Source organism: Dasypus novemcinctus, chromosome 2 (assembly GCF_030445035.2).
Source record: "Dasypus novemcinctus isolate mDasNov1 chromosome 2, mDasNov1.1.hap2, whole genome shotgun sequence".
In the NCBI taxonomy this organism is placed as follows: Eukaryota; Metazoa; Chordata; class Mammalia; order Cingulata; family Dasypodidae; genus Dasypus; species Dasypus novemcinctus.
In genome coordinates this window covers 63,101,434-63,123,116 of record NC_080674.1, presented here as the reverse complement: position 1 = coordinate 63,123,116, position 21,683 = coordinate 63,101,434, and the positions used below count along the sequence as shown (strand labels likewise).

At 40.0% G+C, this 21,683-nt stretch overlaps 1 protein-coding gene across 6 annotated transcripts in view; it reads right to left on the bottom strand.

The window, feature by feature from the left end:
• KIF2A (kinesin family member 2A) overlaps positions 1 to 8,362 on the bottom strand; it is an 85,355-nt gene extending 76,993 nt beyond the window's left edge. For 2 of the 6 annotated variants that reach the window (XM_004448671.5, XM_004448674.5), the window contains exon 1: positions 7,942 to 8,362. In XM_004448671.5, the coding sequence (XP_004448728.1) occupies positions 7,942 to 8,005 (64 nt within the window). In that variant the 5' untranslated portion in view covers positions 8,006 to 8,362. Of the gene's footprint in view, positions 1 to 7,789 lie in introns of all 6 variants that reach the window. The other 4 variants (XM_004448675.5, XM_058309276.2, XM_058309278.2 and 1 more) reach the window with 4 other exon arrangements.
• Positions 8,363 to 21,683: the final 13,321 nt, after the last annotated feature.

Here is a 21,683-nt window from a genome sequence, read left to right as displayed (position 1 = left end):
GGAAGCCAGCACTCAACCACTGAGCTACACTGGCTCCCATCAACTAGGTTTTGGAATTCTGGAGAAAAAGTTATAGCAACTTGTTTTGTGTCATAATTAGAAAGATGAGGGCTAGAGTGTAGAAAATCCAGAACAGGATTCCTTGAGACATCATTCAGATCCCGTCTTCCTAGCCATTAGTACTTACTGATACTATATTAACCTTTTGCAAAGCTTAATTCTGGGATTCAACCACCTACTTTCCTTTAACACCCCTGTCTTGTAACCTAACATGATTTTTTAAGGTGTTTGTTCTTAGATCATGGTTCTGAACTTAAGAACAGATATGATTTTTAAGCCGTGAATAAAACTAATTTTCACTCTTCTGGTCCAGCTATGGGCAAATATTAGTTAGGTTTTCCTTCCATCCCACACTTCCCCCTCTTTTGGCTAAAGTAATAATGATGGTATTATAGTGCCTGAGTGAAAAGGAGAATAGACTTTAGATCCTTACCCATATTGAATGTTTTAAGTGCTTATTACACATAAGGGATACTATGCCTCACTCCAAATAGAGAGTTAAATAAATTCAAGTTGATGATCATTAGGGTCTTTGGCTAATGAAAATTTACACAAAATGAAATAATGTATCATCACATTGTTAACCCTACGTTAACTTTTTTTTTTTCTGACGTATGGGAGCCAGGAATTAAACCTGGGACCTTGTATGTGGGAGGCCAGCACTTTCTTTAAGAGGCACCAAGAGCCAGGGATTAAACCTGGGCCCTGCCATATAAGAGAGAGGCACCCAATGGCTTGAGCCACCTTCGCTCCGAATTTCCTACACTTTTATTGGGCTGTAGAAAGCTGCAATGGTTCTGAAATCATGGAGAATTCTCTTTACTGCCATAGTCTATCCTATACAAGATAAGGTCCTGACTGCCACTAACAAGCTCTATGAGTCTACATAAGTTGCTTATGGTCATCTGGACTCTGTGCATTTGTAAAAATGAGGACTAGATTGTCTCCAAAGACCATTCTAGTTTATTCCCTTCAGGCCATATACATCAATACCGTGACTAAGAGACCCTGAAGAACATTCCCACCATAGCTGTAATGTTCAAACATTCAACAATGTATCTCATTTTTCCCCAGTCTCTAAAGGGTAATAGATATCATTTCTTCCCCAGTCTCCAAGGGTAGTCACAGCTACTCCCAAACTAACAAGAAATGATGTCTAAAATAAAGAAAAAAAATATTTTTAAAAGAAATGATGTCTAAACACTGAAGCTTTTTCAAATCTCTCAATAAAAGACTACCTAGCTATATAGCAGAAAGACTGTAGTTTTTAGAGTCACCAGACTCTAAAAAGGAATTGAATCAGAAAAGTAACAGGGAGACAAATGTAAGAAAATAAATTATCCATGAGTGCCCATTTCCAGAAATCAGTCCAATTTCAAACCAGGTTATCTCCTGGGGTTAGGAGCACTCTCAGGAATTTAACCTAAGCTCCTGTCACTTCTAAGCTTAGAATACCAAAAAAGTCAGGTTTGCCTCAGCAGGCTATTCAATGGACTCTGGGGAATCTGAACTAAGGAACTACTGGGTAGTAGGGGGCCAGGATAGGAAGGGACAGTACAGAATAAGCCTGGATGGAAGGATTTCACTTCCTGGTAAGAGTTCATCAGAATGGCTAACCAAAATAATGGTTAAAAAAAAAATTCCAATAATGGACGATGTACTAAAAAAATACTTGCAGCTGCCTGGATCAAGAAAGCAAAATGAGACACTTCAGGGCTCTGTCTCAACACAGAAGTTTGGAATAACCAGCAATAACTGGGAGAAACATCTTTCTCAAAGCTCCAGGAAACAGTTATAACTGTTAAAATTGTTTCATGGAGTTAACTTGTTTAACTAGACTGCAGTAACAGGGCAGTGTAGTGTCTTACGGCTCTCTGGCAGATCCCTGGTCCTAAGTTCCAGTGCAGTGTCCTGGACCATGAGGAAACTGTTTCCTAGGAAGGGGGGATATTTGGAAGTGTGTAAATGGGGCAATTCCTAGGCCAAACAGACATGCTCAAGAGCATGCTCAAGACAGAAGAGCAGAAAGGACCAGGGAGGTCCCCAAGTGTTGGCCTGGAGCTATTCTCTAATTCATTAAATGGATCAATTCTTCAAAAGGTTAATTTGCAAAAATTTGGAAAGGCATTTTGTTTTTTCCCTTCCTATTCTTTCTCCCCTCTCTCCCTTCCCTTCTTTTTTTTTTGTTAGCTCCTGGCATTCAAGGAAAGCCCTGTCATAACACTAGATGATACAAGCTTAAGGAACAGATGCCTCAAAATCTATAATTCCAGTGATAATATATTAAAATAACAAAATGTCCAGGTTCCAGCTAAAGAATACAAAACATACAAACAGGAAGTGATGGCCCAGCACAGGAGATTAAAGCATTATAAATCATCAATGAAAAGGATCAGTTCTGGGACATTCCAAACAAAGACTTGAAAAAAAAAGTATGCTCAAAGAACTAAAGGAAGACATGGAAAATAAAACTAAAGGAAATCAGGAAAATGGCAGAGGAACACAAAGAATATCAATAGAGGTGAAATGATAAAAATGAACCGAACAGAGCTAAAGACAGTAACAGAAATAAAAATTTCCCTAGAGGCATTCAACAGCAGATTGGAGCTGGCTGAGGAAAGATCATTGAACCTGAAGATAAGAAAACTGAAATCATCCAGTCTGATTTGAAAGAGAAAAGAATGAAGAAAATGAACAGAGATTGGAGAACCTGTGGGGCATCAAACAAAATCAATATATTGTGGGAGTCCCAAAAGGAGAAGAGAGAAAAGGCAGAAAGAATATTCAAAAGAATATTCTCAAATTTACTGACATGAACATACACATTCAAGGTGCTCAAAGAACTCCAAACAGAATAAACCCAAAAAGACCCAAACTCTACCATGTTATAATCTGTCAAATGCCAAAGATAAAGAGAATTCTGAAAGCTGCAAGACAGAAGCAACGTCAGAAACTGTGGAGCCTCATCAGAAACTGTGGAGGCAAGGTTGTGGGAAAACTAATAAAGTGTTGGAAGCAAAAAATAACCAACCAAGAATTCTATATCTGGCAAACTGTTCTCTCAAAAACAAGGGAGGGATTAAGACATTCCCAGATAAATAAAAGCTAAGGGACTTTGTCACCACTAAACCTGCCCGGCAGGAAAGCTAAAGGATTATGCAGGTTGAAAGAAAAGAGCACTGGGCAATTGACTGAAGTCACAGGAAGAAATAAAGATCTCCAGTAAAGACAATGACATGGATAACTATAAATACCAGTAGTGTTGTGTTTTTGATTTGTAACTCTACTTTTTACTTCCTACAAAATCTAAAGGGCAAATGCATAAAATGTAAAGATAAATCAATGGTTTTGGACTAAGAATGTATAGATCATGTAATTTGTGACAAGAATAACACAAAGGTGGGTAACGGAGTGATACAGGAACATAGTTTATGTAAGCTATTGAAGTTAAGTTGGAATCAAAGCCAACAACAATGTTCTAGATCTAGAATGTTAAATTTAAGCCCCATGGTAACCACAAAGAAAATACGCAAACGTATAGAGCCAGAAAGAATACAGGTTACCCGGGTGAGAAGCAGGGGCAATGGGGAGTTAATGCATGAGTGTAGGTTTTCTGTCTGGGATGAAAGGAAAGTTCTAGTAATGGATGGTGGTGAGAGTAATGCAACATTGTGAATGTGATTAATACCACTGAATGGTATGCTTGGGAGGAAGTGGGAAGACTTATGATGTACATGTTTCCAAATTAAAAAAAAGAAAAAGATAAGCTAAAGAGATAATGACAATTAAACACAATGCACGATACTGATTAGGCTCTAATAATGGAAAAGAAAAGGCTCAAAAGAACATTATTAGAGGGAAGCGGATTTGGGTCACATGAAAGAGCATCCACTTACCACATGGGAGGTCCAGGGTTCAAACCTAGGGCCTCCTGACCCATGTGGAGCTGGCCCATGCGCAGTGCTGATGCGTGCAAGGAGTGCCTTGCCACGCAGGGGTGTCCCCTGTGTGGGGGAGCCCCACGTGCAAGGAGTGCGACCCACAAGGAAAGCCGTCCCACGTGAAAAAAAGTGCAGCCTGCCCAAGAATGGTGACACACACACAGAGAGCTGACACAGCAAGATGATGCAACAAAAAGAGACAAAGATTCCCGGTGCCGCTTACAAGAATGCAAGCAGACACAGAAGAACACACAGCAAATGGACACAGAAAACAGACAACTGGAGCGGGGAAAGGGGGGAGAAATAAATAAATAAATAATTTTTTTAAAAAAAGGACATTATTAGATATGAGAGTGTTCTCTCATGAACTATCACAATAGTGTTAATAATAGGGGGTGTATGGAAAAATATATACCAAGTATACACTATGGACCATAGTTAGTGGTAACAGTCTGACCACGTTCTTCCAAAATCTGTAACAAATGTTCCACAACAGTGTAAGGCACTGATGGAGGGGTTGTATATGGGAATTCTGCACATTATGCATGATTGTTCTGTAAGCTCACAACTTCCCTAATAAAAAATAAAAACGGAATTATCACATTAAACAAAATTGGAATATAGAATGTATGCTTTATACCAATGTTAAATTTCTTGAACTTGATAACTGCACTTAAGGTGACTATGTAAGTGAATATCCTTGTTCATAGAAAGTGTACATGGAAGTATCGTGTGTTCAAGGACTATGATATGTGCAAGCTGCTCTCAAATGTTCAGAAGATAGATGGGTAGAAAGATCTGGAGGTATGTTGGAGTTCTCTATATTGGGGTTATATTATTTTTTGGGACTGTCCTGTAAATTTGAAATTATTTCCAAATAAAAAGTTAAAAATATATATATAAGCACGGAACTCTGCTAGGCACATAGGGGATATACAAATGTGAATTCAGGGAATTTAACAGTAAATTAGTAAGTATTTTAATCTCCTAATACTTGGGCTCCTGTAAAGTAGCCTACTATCCTTCCACTGCATTCTCTATATCATCCCTTCGCCAGCATGGTTTGAAAATATTAAGAGAACTGTGCCCAAATACTAAGACTTAAGAAAATATGCTGTCTCATGAGTGATACAGAGTAACTTAGAAAATCAGACTTTGGCCCAGTGGTTAGGGCGTCCGTCTACCATATGGGAGGTCCGCGGTTCAAACCCCGGGCCTCCTTGACCCGTGTGGAGCTGGCCATGCGCAGTGCCGATGTGCGCAAGGAGTGCCCTGCCACGCAAGGGTGTCCCCCGCGTGGGGGAGCCCCACGCGCAAGGAGTGCGCCCGTGAGGAGAGCCGCCCAGCGTGAAAAGAAAGAGCAGCCTGCCCAGGAATGGCGCCGCCCACACTTCCCATGCCGCTGACGACAACAGAAGCGGACAAAGAAACAAGATGCAGCAAATAGACACCAAGAACAGACAACCAGGGGAGGGGGGGAAATTAAATAAAATAAATAAATCTTTAAAAAAAAAAAAGAAAATCCAAAGGCAGAACGGCCATTTGGTTTTAGGAATCAGTAAAGACTTATGGGATAAATTTTTGAGCAGTATTTTGAAAGATAGGAATAAGCCCATCTCAGTTTACCTGTTTGCCCTTGAAATATGTTTAATTAATATATGAGCACCACTGACCGGAAAAGCATGGTCTGAAACAGATAAAAGGTTTGTCATAGCAAGCATGCAGAAAAACATCTAGTCACTAGTTAATAGCAGTCTCAAGCAGAACTTCTTCAGGCATGTGATTTCCATTGTCTCAGGCATTAAATTAGTGCTCATCCAACTACAAAGGTTATTTTTGTTACAATAACCACTATGTTTTATCCAATACAGAGATGCTATAGAAGTAGGAGGAAGCAAGACAGCTTCATTAAAGTAAAATAGGAAAAGCTTGAGAATAGTCTCTGAGAAATCAATTCCTACGGAGAAATACAACCATGTAATGCAAATGATCATTCCCTTCTTTTCAAGATCTCTACTGATCTTTTACTTCCCACCAATTCCATCATACATATGAGCCACAATTATATGCACAATACTATCACATGGCTATAATTTAGGATAATATACCTTGTGATGATTGCCAAGTGGGACTAAACCCTTTATCATTATTTCTTATAGGAAAACTGCTTTTGAAATGTGATCCTCGGGTATTAGCACATATGTAAGAACAGGAAGCTCTTATATTTCTGGGAATTTCTGGTATAAGCTCAAGGGGCAAAGAGTGTTAGAAATTGCTATCCTAGAATCCCAGAAGAACCAAAATGACTTCAAGCCCAATATACTTCAATAAAGGATGTGGCCTCAGAAAAAAAAAAAAAGCCTTGAAAAATATACCAACCTCTCAAGTGTCATATGAATTCTACTTTTTTCTGATAATAGATTTTATATCTGACACCCCATAATTGTAATTAAAGGCATATAAAAATATAAGCACCCAAAAATGTACTGCAGAGTTTAAAACACAATATGTAAATCCTTCTTTTGCTAGTATACAGTAAACTGATATTCAACTAATAAAGAAATCACATTAACAGCACTGTTATCAGGAAAGTAGAGTGAAGAGAAAATATAAAGAAATCCTAACTTGAGTAAAGAAGACATCTCTTCCCCACTAGTGTTACTAGTAACACCCAATTCTCAAACTGGTATAATTTATCTTTTCACATACAGGACAATGATTCTTCCAGCTGCAAATACAAATCACTTCGCATACGTTAAAGGGAAAAAAAATCATTCGTTTATAGGGTCTTCTGCAAATTATCTTCATGTAACTTGGTCATACTTGGTAGACACCAAGAGAATGTGGATGAGATAATGCTACTACTGCCTAGGCTAAGGGAAAATAAATGGACTATAAATTAAAGGAATGGGTATAGACAGGTGGAAAAACCACACAGTTCTGCATACTGCACACCTCTAGTCCATTCAATACTCGAACTGAAGATAAAAATTTACCTATCTCCTTCACGCATCTTCTCCCTTATGATATACATTATTTCCAGATCTGACTGTCTCACTCCTCACCCCAAGGAAGAAAAGTACATTTTCCCCAAGAGGAATCGACAGCAAGATATATAAGCCTGAGGCTTTTTGAAAAAGCATGTGTCTTCACCTCTCCTCACGCTTTTCTCAGTTACCTCTCCAGAGGGTGTGCAAATATCAACATCCGGTTGCCCACCCCCACCCTCTCCAAAATGCCTCGCACCGACTGTGTTCGCCCCCTGTCTTCCCACTGCTCCCCCACCCTTGTTCATGGCTGAACACAACATTCTCCATATCCTTCTTCCAAGGAAGGGTCTAGCAAAAACAAGAAACCTGGTCCAGAAACGAATGCCGAAGAGGCCTGACAACCAGAGAGCAGTCTAAACCAACGGTATTGGTCTGTCCCCCACCCCCCATCTCGGTCGAACCATTAGTCGGTTCTCTAAATATTGAAATCACTGGTCTTCACCGCCACCCCCAGCCCACATCCGGTCAGCGATGAGGCCGGTAAAATGAAAAGGCAGGGTGAAACCGGCAGGGTCAACCCTAACGAAGCCCGCTCCCTCCCAGAATGGAATCGCCCGGGAAGATGAACATCGCGGGAGAGCCAACGGGTTGGTCTGGTGGCCTCTGCTCGGAGACCCTCCAGCGCGCCGGCCCGCAGCCCTCAGAGACCACCCCCGCAGCCCATTTCCCCGCGACCCCGACCCAGCAGCCCTCTTCGGGGCCCCTCCCCGCCTCCAGCACTGCAGCGGCGGGCCTCACCAGCACACTCGCACACACGCCACACACAAAAGCGCCGCGGCCCGCGCCTTCCTGCCCCCACAGCCGGGCGGAGCAATCAATGAGGCGCCCGCGTCCCCTCCGTGCAAACCCGAATGCCGGGAAGGGCTGGCCGGGCCCGCCGCACAGCTCACCATCGCTCCGCTTGATCTCAACGTAAATCCCGATCTGGATCTTGCCGAAGTTGGCCGATGCCATCACCTCATCGGGAGCAGCGGCAGCGGGCCGAGGGAGGGGGACAGAAGGGCGGAAAAGGCGGGGAGGGGGCGGGGTGGGTGTGGGAGGGGGAGCGGTTGCCCGCGGCCGCGCTGGCCCGGGCGACAGCGTGAACGCGAGCCGGGGCCGCGAGGAGCAGCGGCAGGGAAGCAGGCGGATGCGCCGGCCTACAGGCCGGCGGGAAGACACGCACGCCGGGGCGTCGGGGTGAAACGAGGGCCGAGGCCGTGAGGCGGCGCGGGGGAAAGTGGGAGGGCCCGCGCCGCCCGCCCGGGAGCGGACGCTGGGCCGGGGGGGAGGGGAGTGCCAAGCGCCTGCGCAGAGCGCGCCTCCGGCGTCTCTTCCTCCGCCTCTCCTCTTTCCCTGCTGCCTCAAGGCGGCCCCGCCCAGCTCGCGAGCGGGAGCTGGCGGGCAGTGGCTGCGTCTCAGTCGCGCGAGGGAGCTGAGCGCACCGGCCGGGCTCCCCACGAGCCGGCGTGGCGTTTGATTTCAGCGCGCCGCCGGGAAGAGGCGAGAACCCGCGCTCCGATCCCTTCATGTTATTCTGGCTTCCATGAGTTGGCGAAGCTGCGAAAATGGATTAAGGGCCGGTGGTTTCATGGCTTTTCGGACGGAGCACGGGCCGAGCTCAGGTGTGAGTCTAGCCACCGGGCCTTGACAGCACGTACTCGTTGATTTATCTGAAGGAGTCATCACTGTTTGACACTCAGGGGTACCTAGCCCAAGTATCCCTCCCAAGGCACACCTGGCTCAGGTTTCCTATCTAGTTATGGGAGGATGGGAAGAAACATCTTTAAGGTGTCACCCACCCTAAGACCGGGAATGAAGATCCGCTTCTTCAAGGCCTTGATTCATGGTTCATCACGCTCAAAAAAGAAGCCCTGAGGAGGGGCGGCTTTGACTCTTCATTTATAGTGCATCAGATGCTTGTGTCCTGGATCTGCTCAAGGGTTCAAGACCTACTTGTCCTGGATGCAAAGCCAAGAGCTATGACTCAATGACAGAGGGCAGACACATCAGGTTGACTAAGGAATGAGCCTTTTCTGCAGTCACTTGACTAGTCTGACTACATTAGCAACATAGAAAGCAAGACTCTCCATCCTGGCAGAGCAGGAAGGCAATATGGACAAGGATCATGGAAACTGCGTTTACAGCACTGTAAAAAAACCTCCGAACGCGTGACTCTTGCTTCTAGTACTGAAACTTGTGAAGAAAACGCACTTTCCTGCCCTACTTTCCCTAGTCTTTATTAATCTCCCCCTGCAATAACGGCTAAAAATAGTTTCAAAATTCAAAAATTGTAAACTGGATATATCTATGAAGGCGTATATATATATATGTGTATATATATGCAAATATGCACACGCCTAGAGTTTTCAACTAATGAAGTCAAGTAGACCCTAAGAAAAATTGTTAAAAGACTTAGACTCCATCTGTAACTTGAACATATTGGAGGTATTCTTGTCCCAAGGTTCAGTTTTTACTTCTTTTATAATAAGTTTTATCTGAACTCTTTCGAGCTCATGTCTAGTATAACCCATTCTCTGATGTCCCTATGACTGAGGTTTAAAGCATCTGTTTATTGGCTTGCAAATTCTTTAAAGAATGCAAAGAAATCAAGCTTCACAGCTATTAAATTTAAAATTGTTTCATAAAATATTATGCTTTATACCTGGTTGCTGACACACATTTTATTCCCTGTCGGTTATGTAATTAGCAAGTCTTAACTTTTAATCCATATACAAAGGTATTTAAAAATACATACATCACCCTGGTCCATAAAAATGTATGAGACTTGCTACTTGCCAAATGTAAAAAACACAGAAACCTTTCCCTTATAAATCATCCCTAAAGGCTTATGTTTAATGTATATACTCAGCGTATGTATTTATCAAGACTTGCATCATGGGTTTTGTATGTACCTGGTCCCCTGAAGATCATCGGTAAATGACTGGATCAAGGATTTTTACTCTGGCTCAGGCATTAGCACAATATATAAGCCTAAATAGATTAGTGCCTGGCATATAGTAGGAACTTAGTAAATATTTTTTGAATGAATTTACTTGGTAAACTACTCTGTATCTAGTTTGCTTACCTCTTGATCAACCTGTTAACTTCCATTCTCTCAACTGCACAAAGGTTTTTTAAGTGTCAAACAATAAAAGGTGACAGTGCTTTGATATTTATTAAGTATAAGGTAAAAATAAAGTAATACATCCTATAAAAAATAGTCCCATACTCTTCAACACCTAAATCATTGTTAGAATTTTATATCCAGTGGTAAAAAAATGAACAATTACCAATTTGACCCTTGCCCTTACCACCTCATATCAAGATAGCAAGAGCTTTACTGATCTGCCTGTATTTTACCCAATCCAGTCCATCTTACCCTTCGCTGATAGAATAGTCTTGCTCAAGGACCTTTTCTATCAGGTTATGTCCTATGGCTGCGATTGGCTTATTTTATCAATTCTAAATGAATAAATCATCCAATTTATTGTAATCCAGCCAATCACTTTATATGCCACCACCACCCCCTTTTTTTTTCTTTCTGCTTTCCGGTCATCTGTACATAAACCTTAAGTGGTTTCTCCAAGAAACAGGCTGTTAAACTAGTGAGATTGGAGGCCAGGCTCAGATTATCCCTCCTTGTCTATATCTTCTGACTTGAAATTTTTCCATTCAATTTTTGGGTCTATCCTGAATTACTTCCTTAAAATTTATGGGTCTAGGATTAAGAGGGGAAAATGGGTAGGGCTAGCAAAAACTTTCTTTGCCTTTATTGTCCACTTTCTGCCCTGGACATTTTTAGAGCTTTTTTGGTTGTCGGTGATTTCAATTTTCATTCAGATTTTAATTCTAATTAAACTGGCGTAATCACACTGTAATTTATTTTAGGCCTTAAGTATATTAAAAACACCTGGGAGATATAAATCCCAATTACATCCTCTCTCTAAAATACCCTTTTTTCTCTTCTCTGTTGAATTTCTCTCCACTGCCTGCAAACATGTTCAGGTTCTGTTCTCTTGAAAAAGAATCTCTTGATCCTCCTTTCCCTCTTTAAATTCCACTCTATTTTTTGCTTTTCTTTCCCCGCCAAATTCTTAAATGAGTTCTGTAAATACTCAGTGCTTTGGTGTCCAATCACCCATTCTTTTCTTTACCCCTAAATCTAGATTCAATCATCTACTAAATTGTATTTTTTTTTAACTTTTATTGTAATATGTACAACTGAAAATTTCCCATTTTACCCACATCCAAGTGTACAATTCAGTGGTATTATATTCACAATATTGTGCTACCACCACCAATATCCATTGTCCCAACCTGAACTGTATTTTTAAAAATCAACAATTACCTCCTAATTACAACATTCAGTATAGCTACCATCTTCACTTGCCTTGAATTCTTTGCAGAATGGCCCATCTACTCTCTCCCCAATGGTGCCATGCCCATTCCTGCCTCTAGTTTTTGCTTAGTGTGGTACATCTTGCCCCAGTGCGTGGCATGATTTGCCCTTTCCTTTCTTCTCTACCTTTGTAAAGCATTTTGACCTGGTAAGACAAAGATGAAGTATTCCCTTTTTATGGAGTTTTTTCCACTCAAATGCAACCTAAAATCACTGTGCTATGTGGGTGCTTCTCACCTAGCCATGCTCACCAGAAACACCTGAATAAGTTTTTAAAAAGAGCTCAGGGTAGTCTATTTATTAAAAACTCATCAGGGGATTCTGAGGTGTATGTGTATACCACTGAGTGAGAACTATTGATTATCCCTGAATTCCCATAATACAATATTTTCTGTACATTTGTTGCTTAGGGGCTGGGCACCAAATAGACATTGATTGGTTATCTTCCTAGCTCACCTTCTTTATTATGATTCTTTCACATAGGATACAGTTAACGATAAGCCATTGATGGAACGCCAGTGTATAAAGCCTTTAAGGTCCATATTAGACTTAGATCCATATAGAAATATCAAATAATATGGTGTCATATTTAGTTATAATTGTCTTCACTGAGATGTCTCTAATCTTAATCTTTACACTTGTTAAAGTAATGTTTGCTTTAATTTTATTTTTAATTTACTTGACTAATTCCTCTCATCTAGAGGTTTCCCTTTATACCAAATTTTCAGTAATTTGATAAGTATGAACTCAAAAATAACAGGAAGTTTTCTTTTCACCATCTCTAGTAATGTAGCCAAACTAAAAACCACTTTTTTTTCTTATAATAATTCTTATTACTTCAGGAGCTTGAACTGTATTGTATGTAGAGTTGTCACAGAACATCAGTCATGCAAAACAAAATAAATGATAGTGTGTTATGTATCCTCATTGTTTTATAAAAACTATGACTAGTGTTGGTTTTCTACTTAATGTATTCAGTTCCAAGTTAAGCAATACTAAAGAGAATGGAGTTTCAGTGAAATATATCTCATTGTTAAAGGATGGCACTTCATTTTTTGTTACGAATCTAAGCAAATTTACAGAAAGCAAAGTTCCCAATAAATATTTAACTCCAAAACATCCCCTTTTCCCCTAATCTTTGTTAATGTACATACTTATCTTTTATGACTATTTGAATTCCTGTTTAAATTGAACATATATTTTATGTACCATCAATGGGGCATATATAGGACAGAATACATTTTACAACAGTGCAGATATATTATAAACATGGCAGTCTTTTTTATTTTCTAGATTAGTTCTCTCAAAATAGTTTTTTTGCTTCACTTTATTTCTTGTGACTTCTTTGACATGTGTTTTAATCCACAGACATAATTTTTAATGATGTCTTTAATTTTTTACTGATACAAAATCTCTATTATAAACAGCTTTATAAAACTTTTTTTCTTGAGGACACATACTCATAAGGGGAAGTACCAGGTCAAAGGGTATGAAATTTAAATTTAAATTTGGGTTGAAATTTAAAATGCAGAAGAGATACTATCATTTCTTTTTTAAATCAATCACTGACTTTCCTGATTTAGCTCTGGCCTCCCTTTTCAGTCTTCTGTGGTACCATTCTCCAGCTCATTTTCCTCCAGATTAACAGAGTTCTTTTCTTTGCCTTAAATATGCAAGCTCCTCCCCAGATCAAAACTGACCCTCTTGCTCAACTATTCATATGACTGACTCTTCTCATCTATCCAGTGTCAGTCAAAAACCTTCTCAAAAAGTCCTTCCTTTTTTCCTTTTGGAATAATGAAAACGTTCTAAAATTAACTGGCATGATGACAGTACAGCTCTGTGATGAAAATGAGAGCCACTGAGTATACACTTTGAATGGATTGTACAAAGCATGGGACTGTATAACACAGAAAATCCAGTGGTGGATGATGGACTGTGGTTAACAGGACAAATATGAGAACGTTTTCTCCTTAACAATAATGAATATATAATACTAATATATGGTGTTAATAATTGAATGGGATGGGGGAAATACACTAAATGTAAGATATGGGCTGTAGTTAGTAGTAATATTTTGACAATGTTCTTTCATATTTTGTGAAAAATGTTTCACAACAATGCAAGGTGTTGGTAGTGGGGAGACATGTAGGAGCCTTGTATGATGATATCCATGTTTGTTTTGTAAATTCAAAAATTTAACTATACATGTATTGTTTATGTATTTTCATGTATGAATGATATAACTCAGTTTTATTTTTAAAATTTTTTTTAAAGATTTATTTTTTATTTTATTCCCCCTCCCTCATTTCCCCCCATTCCCCTTGTTGTCTGCTCTCTGTGCCCATTTACTGTGTGTTCTTCCATGTCTGCTTGTATTCTCATTAGGCGGCTCTAGGAACTGATCCTAGGACCTTCTGGAGTGGGAAAGAGACAATTACTCTCTTGTGCCACCTCAACACCCTGTTCCGTTACATCTTCTTATTTTCTCTCCTCTGTGTCTCTTGTTGTGTCATCTTGCTGTTCCAGCTCTCCGTGTCAGCCAGCACTCCTGCACAGGGCGGCTTTCCAGTGCTGGGTGGCATTCCCACGCAGGGCGACATTCCTGCACGAGGCAATGTTCCTGTGTGGGCCAGCTCACCATGTGGGCCAACTTGCCCTCACCAGGAGGCCCTGGGCATCGAACCCTGGACCTCCTATATGGTAGACAGGAGCCCAGTTGGTTGAGCCACATCCGTTTCCCTTTTTTTTTTTTTTTTAAGTATATGCTTGGTGCCCCACCACAACCCCATTTTACTTTCTATCACATTTTACTCTTTATTTACCACAAACTGCAATTACCTTGCTTAGTTATTTACTTTTTAACTGTCTGCTCTTCTCCCCAACACTAAAGTAAGCTCCTTGAGGGTAGGAACATTGTCTATTTTTTTTCACTGTCTTCAGCACACAGAACAGTACCTGGTACACAAACAAAAGAAAAGATTGATATCTCTGATTTATATATTGTCAGATTTGTAGTCTTTGATTTGAGAGTCTTTTCTTCTCCAGAATAAGCTAAATTGGTATGTATGTTCTCATTTATATTACCTAGAAAATCGATATCTAATGCTTCAGTCTTCTAAACTGCAAACATCTCTAGTAGATATAGATTATTACATATATAGTCAATGCTTATAAAATTTTCTTGAATAGAGGGGAGAGTATAAAATGAAATGATAAGCCATTCTTGTCCTTCAAGTCCCACTCTCTGGGAGTAGCCACTATTAAGTACCTTATTAAGCCAGTATTCTCAAACTTTATTAGGAACAAGATTCATGTAGGTTGATTGCTATACAGATTCTTGGGTCTCATCATCAGAGATTCTGATTTAGTAGATCTAGTGTGATGGTCAGGAATATGTATTTTTAAATATGCACATCAGGTGATTTTGATACAAAGAGTCAGGTGCTGATGCTTTGAAAACCTTACTTAAAATTTCCATTAAATATATATAACTATATATTTGTTTTAAAGATACCATGCTGTATATTATGATTTTTGTTTTAAAGATATCGTGCTGTTGGGAAGTGGATGTAGCTCAAGCAATTGAGCTCCCATCTACCATATAGAGGGCCCAGGGTTCAATTCCTGGGGCCTCCTGGTGAAGACAAGCTGGTCTGTGTGGCCAGCTGGCCTGCGCAGAGAGCTGCGCAGCAAGATGATACAACCAAAAGAGACACAGAGGAGAGACGTTAAGAGACACAGCAAGCCTGGGAGCTGAGGTGGCTTAAGAGATTGAGTGCCTCTCTCCTAGTCTGGAAGTTCCCAGGATCAGTTCCTGGTGCCACCTAAGGAGAAGACAAGCAGACACAGAAGAACACACAGTGAATGGACACAGAAAGTAGACAGTGAACACAAAAACAATGACGGGGGAGGAAAGAAAGAAATCTTTAAAAAAAATTAAAGATATCAAACTGTATACTGTTCTGAGACTTTCTTTTTAAAATATGTGTTGATAATAGTAGAAAGTATAAGCAAACAAGCATTTACAGATGGATATTTGGGTTGTTTTCAGTTTGTCATTTACTCTTATCAACAATGTGGAACACACACATTTTTGTATAGTTTTTGAATATTTCTGTACAATAATTTCCTAGAAGTGGAATTGCAGAGGTGAAGGATAGCCACATTCACAATTTTGGTAAAATCAAGCAATTTTTGGTGTTGTTTCCATGTTTTGGGTGTTAAATATCCATGATGTTTCACGCAGTATTTAAACCAAGCTAGTACATCACTCATATTATGAATCCATGCCCTCCTACACCCTCTCTCATTCCTGTGGATTTCCAGATCTCTGACCAAATTCTTGGCTTTGATCTACTGCCTTGTTCTAACTTCAAGCTCCCGTAGAAACCCTCTTCAGTATTTGCTCCAGATCCTTGCTCTAAATTCACAACATAATTTTGTATCATTTCCCAGGCCTGACTAATCCCACGCCTGCTCTTGCACCCAGCACCAAGTCATGGCTATAAATCCACACCCTAGCTCAACTCCCCATAATCCAATTCCACCCACACTTGTGCCCTGTCCTAACACACATGGAACAATAGCAAACAATACAAACAATATGTAATTAAATGCTAAATTTTGTGGCATGCAATTTACGTAGAGAGTAGAGGAAAATCGATAAGAATTAGAGCAGCTAGGGAAGCTTTCCTAGTGCTAAATTATGCATCTTGAGGTGTGACTTCGACTAGGCCCTGTAAGATCACTGCGATCTAAAAAGGCAGAGAACAGAAAAGAGAGCAAAAAAGGCAAGAAAAAACAGAAGTAGGATATTTTTACATGGCCATTTTGGTACAGCCCTGTTGATGCCATCTAGGACAGCCCAGTTAAAATGTAAAAATCACTATTTCTTTTTAACAAAGTAATATGTGCAGCCAGACATCCATGACCTGTATTCCACCCTTCATCCTAACTCCACATATGGTGGACTTCCATTTTCTTCCTTAGTCACTTTTATAATGTTTAACCTGTAAGCTAGTATGTATTATCTTTATAATCAAGATTTTTTTCAAAAAAAGAATGGGCTAATGAGCATGGTCACATTACAGAAGGAAATTTGAAGAGAAAGACCTGACGAGAGATATACTTGTTGGGAGTAACTAGAGAAATCTTTAGGTAGGATATAATTATGGGGAACCTTTGAATGCCATGCAGAGATGTTTACCCTCCAAAGGGGAATCAATAGGGAAACACTTTACTTTGAGCACAAGCATGACATGAAATAATAGAGCAATACTATGATGTGATGGAAGAAGCACAGGCTTTGACTGACTTGATTTCAATACTAGTTTTGCTGCTGCTTATATGTGTGGCCTTGGACAAGTTACTAAGTTTTCTGAGCCTCAATTTTCTCATCAGTAAAATGGGGGATAATACCTATGTCATAGAGGTTTTATTCTGATTAAATAAAATGAGATATGAACAATAAAGTACCTGGCACAAAGTAGGCACTTGATAAATAGTTGCTATAATTATATAAAGAATATTAGTCTAGAAGTATTATGCCAACTAGACTGGAAGGAGGAGAGTCTTGTGCAGGACAGTTAGCTAGGAGACTCATGAGAAATCTAGAAATGAAATTATTCAAGTTTGGATTAGTGAGGTGGCAGTGGGAGAGGAGAAAGGACAGATAGACATAGGAGATATCAGGAATGATTATTTATTAAACATTGAGGAAAAAGGAGAATGATGTGTACATTGCTGTGATTCTTAAAAATTGAGAAGACTGTTATTACCAAATGTTGGAGTTTTCTAGTATACAATTACACAAAGTAGGAAGTATTGTATAGTGGCATCATTATAACAGTAGTTTGGGAAGCAAAAACAAGGCAAGGTGGAATCCAAAGTGTGTATAGGTAACTGATAAATTAGAGAAAGATATTAAATAATATACCTTCAGATGACAAGATTTTGTTGAAATCCAGTGCTCTAGTGATATGAAGTGGTGGAACCATGAAATTTTACTATCATGTTTAATACCTGTAAAAAATTACCTACCAGCACTCAAAGTTAAATAAAGTCTGTGTTCACCCCGAACCTCTTTAAGAGTTCAAATTCATACAATAGAAAGCAAAAACTAAATTATTTGGAGTCATACTTCACTTTGTATTTTATCCTAGTAGAAAGCCCAAGTCAATCATTTGGCATTTGTACTGTGATGAACATTTGTTGTTGCCTTTCCAGTATCTGTTCTTTCTTCCTTGTAGTACCTTGAATTTCTCAATTAAATGTTTGGGGTGGGATCAATCCTTCCTCCAACAGCTCCAAAGGAAGACCCTGATTGGCTGAAGCCAATCAGTGTATTTCATCTTCCTGGTCCCATGATGGGTTCATAGATGGAATCATGACCCACTCCAGGCCAATAAGGTACAAAAAATCTCAATTCTCAGAATTGGTTTGAATTGTTAGGAAATTTATTTGAGTTGTTAGGGATATAAGCTCCATCTTTTCTGCTAGAAAACAGACCAGGAAAAAAGTAACTTAGAAGTTGTTGGCAGTCATCTTGTGACCACAGAGGGCCTGGTGAAAATGGAGTCAACATTGAAATAGCAGAGTTAAAAAATTGGGAGGGAGAAAGTAATTCTTAAGCCATTGAGTTGACTGAAAGCTCTTCTAAAGTCAGGTCTACCTTTGATTGTTGTTGTTGTCAGTGGCACGGGAATCTGTGTTTCTTCTGGTTGCGTCATCTTGTTGTATCAGCTCTCCGTGTGTGCGGCAACAATTCTTGGGCAGGCTGCACTTTCTTTTGCACTGGGTGGCTCTCCTTATGGGGCACACTCCTTGCGCATGGGACTCCCCTATGCGGGGAAACCCCTGCGTGGCAGGGCACTCCTTGCGCGCATCAGCACTGCGCATGGGCCAGCTCCACACGGGTCAAGGAGGCCCCGGGGGTGAACCGCGGACCTCCCATGTGGTAGACCGACGTCCTAACCGCTGGGCCAAGTCCGCTTCCCTACCTTTGAATTTTTCAACAACACACTCCACAAATTCATTTCACTATTTCACCTACTTTAAGTTGGATTTTCTTCTTCCTGCACACAAAAATCCCAACTAATACAAGTGCCACGGCATTTATGGATGTCAGTATTATCCTGAGCTCCATATGACATTGTCACTTTCATGTGTCCTGCAACTTGAGTTGTTGATACAATAAATGGATCTCATGCCGGGTTTGAATTTTTTCTGCTTTGGTTGAGTTCATGGCAAAGGTTGAAGTTGCTAAGGTATAAATTTCCACAAAAACAGAATCTTTAGTAGAATTTAAGACTGTCTTATTAGTAAACATATTACAAGTTATCTTGTGGTAATATTTTCAGAAATCTCCTATTCAAGATATTCTGGGAAGATGGTAGACTAGAAAGACATGGGACTCTCTTCTCCTCCAGAAAAATAGCTAGAGGATAGGCTGAAACAGCCTGGAAAAAGATGTTCTAGGGTTTAGGATACAGGTGAAGGCTGGACACCACCCAGAGGAGAAAGGGACAAAGGAAGGGAATCATGATGACAGAACTGAGAATTGAAACCAGTGGCTGCTGCTGCTGACACCCTCCCCCACATTAAAGACACTTCAGAATTCCCTGGGCCTGTGGCTACAGACAAAGGGGGCTCCAGGAACCCACCATCCCAGGAATGGGGAGAGAGAGGGACACAGCCTAAGGCTGACTCAACTTTTGACTCACAAATTTGGATTGCTGTGTCCCAAGAGCCCTTCCAGGCCTGGCAGGGCTGTGCCATTGTTTGCTTTGGGAGCCAGCAAGGGGCTAAAGTTATATAACCCTCCCAATCTCCTTCTCTACTAACTGGGACTAATTGTTGAGGACTCAGGGTGGAGTGGAAATATTTCCTGCCTAGGAAAAGGGAGGGGGCTGCCAGAGAAGACTTCCTCTCTGAGAAAGTTTGAATTACAAGGCTTTTAGCCTCCAGGAAGAAAGCTCTGTCATATAGATCTGGTCTGTTTTGCAACAAATACACTCTGACCAGGCATTGAACTGAGAGCTGGCAAAGACTGCTATCTGCTGGCAGACCAAGGAAGTGTGCATGAGAAAATTAAGTAAGAGAAGTTTTTTCCTACCATTAATGCTTCCCTCCCCAAAGCACTAGGAAGTGGGTCTGCAACCAATTACTGGGTCCAGAGCCCTGTTTTGAGCAAGTAACAGGGACAATCCCAACAATTACGGTCAAGCCAAGAATCAAACACAGCCTCCTGCCACTGAATCCCTACAAAAGAGAAAGAAATTGAACATCTGAGTAAACTACAATCTAATGAGATACCTAGACATCAGCAAAAAATTATGAGCCATACTAAGAAAATGGAAAACATGACCCAAGAAAAGGATATATCACAGCCCCAGAAGAGATGCAGGGTTTGAGAAAACTAATTAGCAAGATGCATACAAATTTAAAAATCAAATCAATGAGTTGAAAAACAATATGGCTAAAGAGATAAATTACATCAAGAAGACATTGAGTGAGTGCAAAGAATAATTTGAAATCCTGAACAGACATTAACAGAGCTCATGGGAACAAAAGACACAATAGGTGAGATAAAAAATACACTAGTGGCATACAACAGCAGATTCAAAATGATGGAAGAAAGAACAATTGATATCAAAGACAGAATAGGTGAAATACTAAAAGAGAAAGAACAGAGAGAGAAAAGAATGGAAAAAATTGAGCAGGGGCTCAGAGAGTTGAATGACAACATGAAACACAACAACATATGTGTCATGGGAGTTCTATTAGAAGAGAAGGGAAAAGGGGCAGAAAGAATATTTGAGGAAATGATAGCTGAAAATTTCATTTCCCAACTCTCATGAAATAAATGAATTTACAAGTCCAAGAAGGGCACCATACCCCAATCAGAATAAATTCGAATAACCCACTCCAAGACACATACTACTCAGAATGTCAAATGTCAAAGAGGAAGAGAAAATTCTCAGAGCAACAAGGGAGAAGCAAATCATCACACGCAAGGGAGCCCAGTAAGACTTAGCATGAATTTCTCTTCAGAATTTCTCTTCAGAAACCATGATGGTGAGAAGAAAGTGATATGATTCAATTAGGATCCTGAAAGAGGAAACTGCCAGCTGAGAATTCTTTATCCAGCAAAATAATTCTTCAAATATGAAGGTGAGAATAAAATATTCACAAACAAACAGAAACTAAGGGTGTTTGCAAAAAAAAATTCACCTATGCAGGGGATATTAAAAGAAGTCTTAGAAACGGAAATAAAAAGACAGGAGAGAGGCTTGGAGGAGAGTATAGAAGAAAGAATAGCTGAAAGGATAACCAAAAGAGTAAAAAGACAAAAATATGATATGACATATGAAAACCAAAGAATAAAATGGTGGAAGTAAATAGTACATTTACAGTAATACCGTTGAATTAAATGGATTAAACTCCCCAATCAAAAGACACAGGCTGACAGAATGGATAAAAAACCATGAGCCATCCATATCCTGCTTACTTACTCACCTTAGACCCAGGGATACAAACCGACTGAAAGTGAAAGGTTAGAAAAAGATACTCCATACAAATAATAACCACAAAAGAGTAGGGGTAGCTATACTAATATCAGACAAAACAGACTTTAAATGCAAAAAAGCTACAAGAGATACAAAATGCCATTATATATTACTAAAAGGGACAATTCAGCAGGAAACTATAAGTCATAAATAGCTATGCATATAACAAGGGTGCCCATAATATATGAGACAAACTCTGGCAAAAATGAAGGGAGAAATAGATATCTCTACAATAATTGTTGGAGACTTCAACACCCCACTTACATCATACAACACCCCACTTATCTATCATTAGATAGAACAACTAGACAGAAGATCAGCAAGGAAACAGAGAACTTGAATAATATGTTAAGTGAATTAGACCTAACAAATATAAACAGCAGTTTATACATTCTTATCAAGTGCCCTTGGATCTTTCTCCAGGAGAAAGGTGCCACATGTTAGGGCACAATGTGGCTCTCAATAAATACAAAAAGACAGAAATTATACAAAGCACCTTCTCAGATCATAATGGAATGAAATTGGAAATCAATAAGAGAGGAAAAAAGTAAATTCTCAAATGTTTGGAGGCTCACTCCTAAACACACTGCTAAATAATCAGTGGGTCATAGAAGAAATTGCAAGTGAAATCAATGTATTAGCCAAAGGATACTAATGCAAAATACCAGAAATCAGTTAGTTT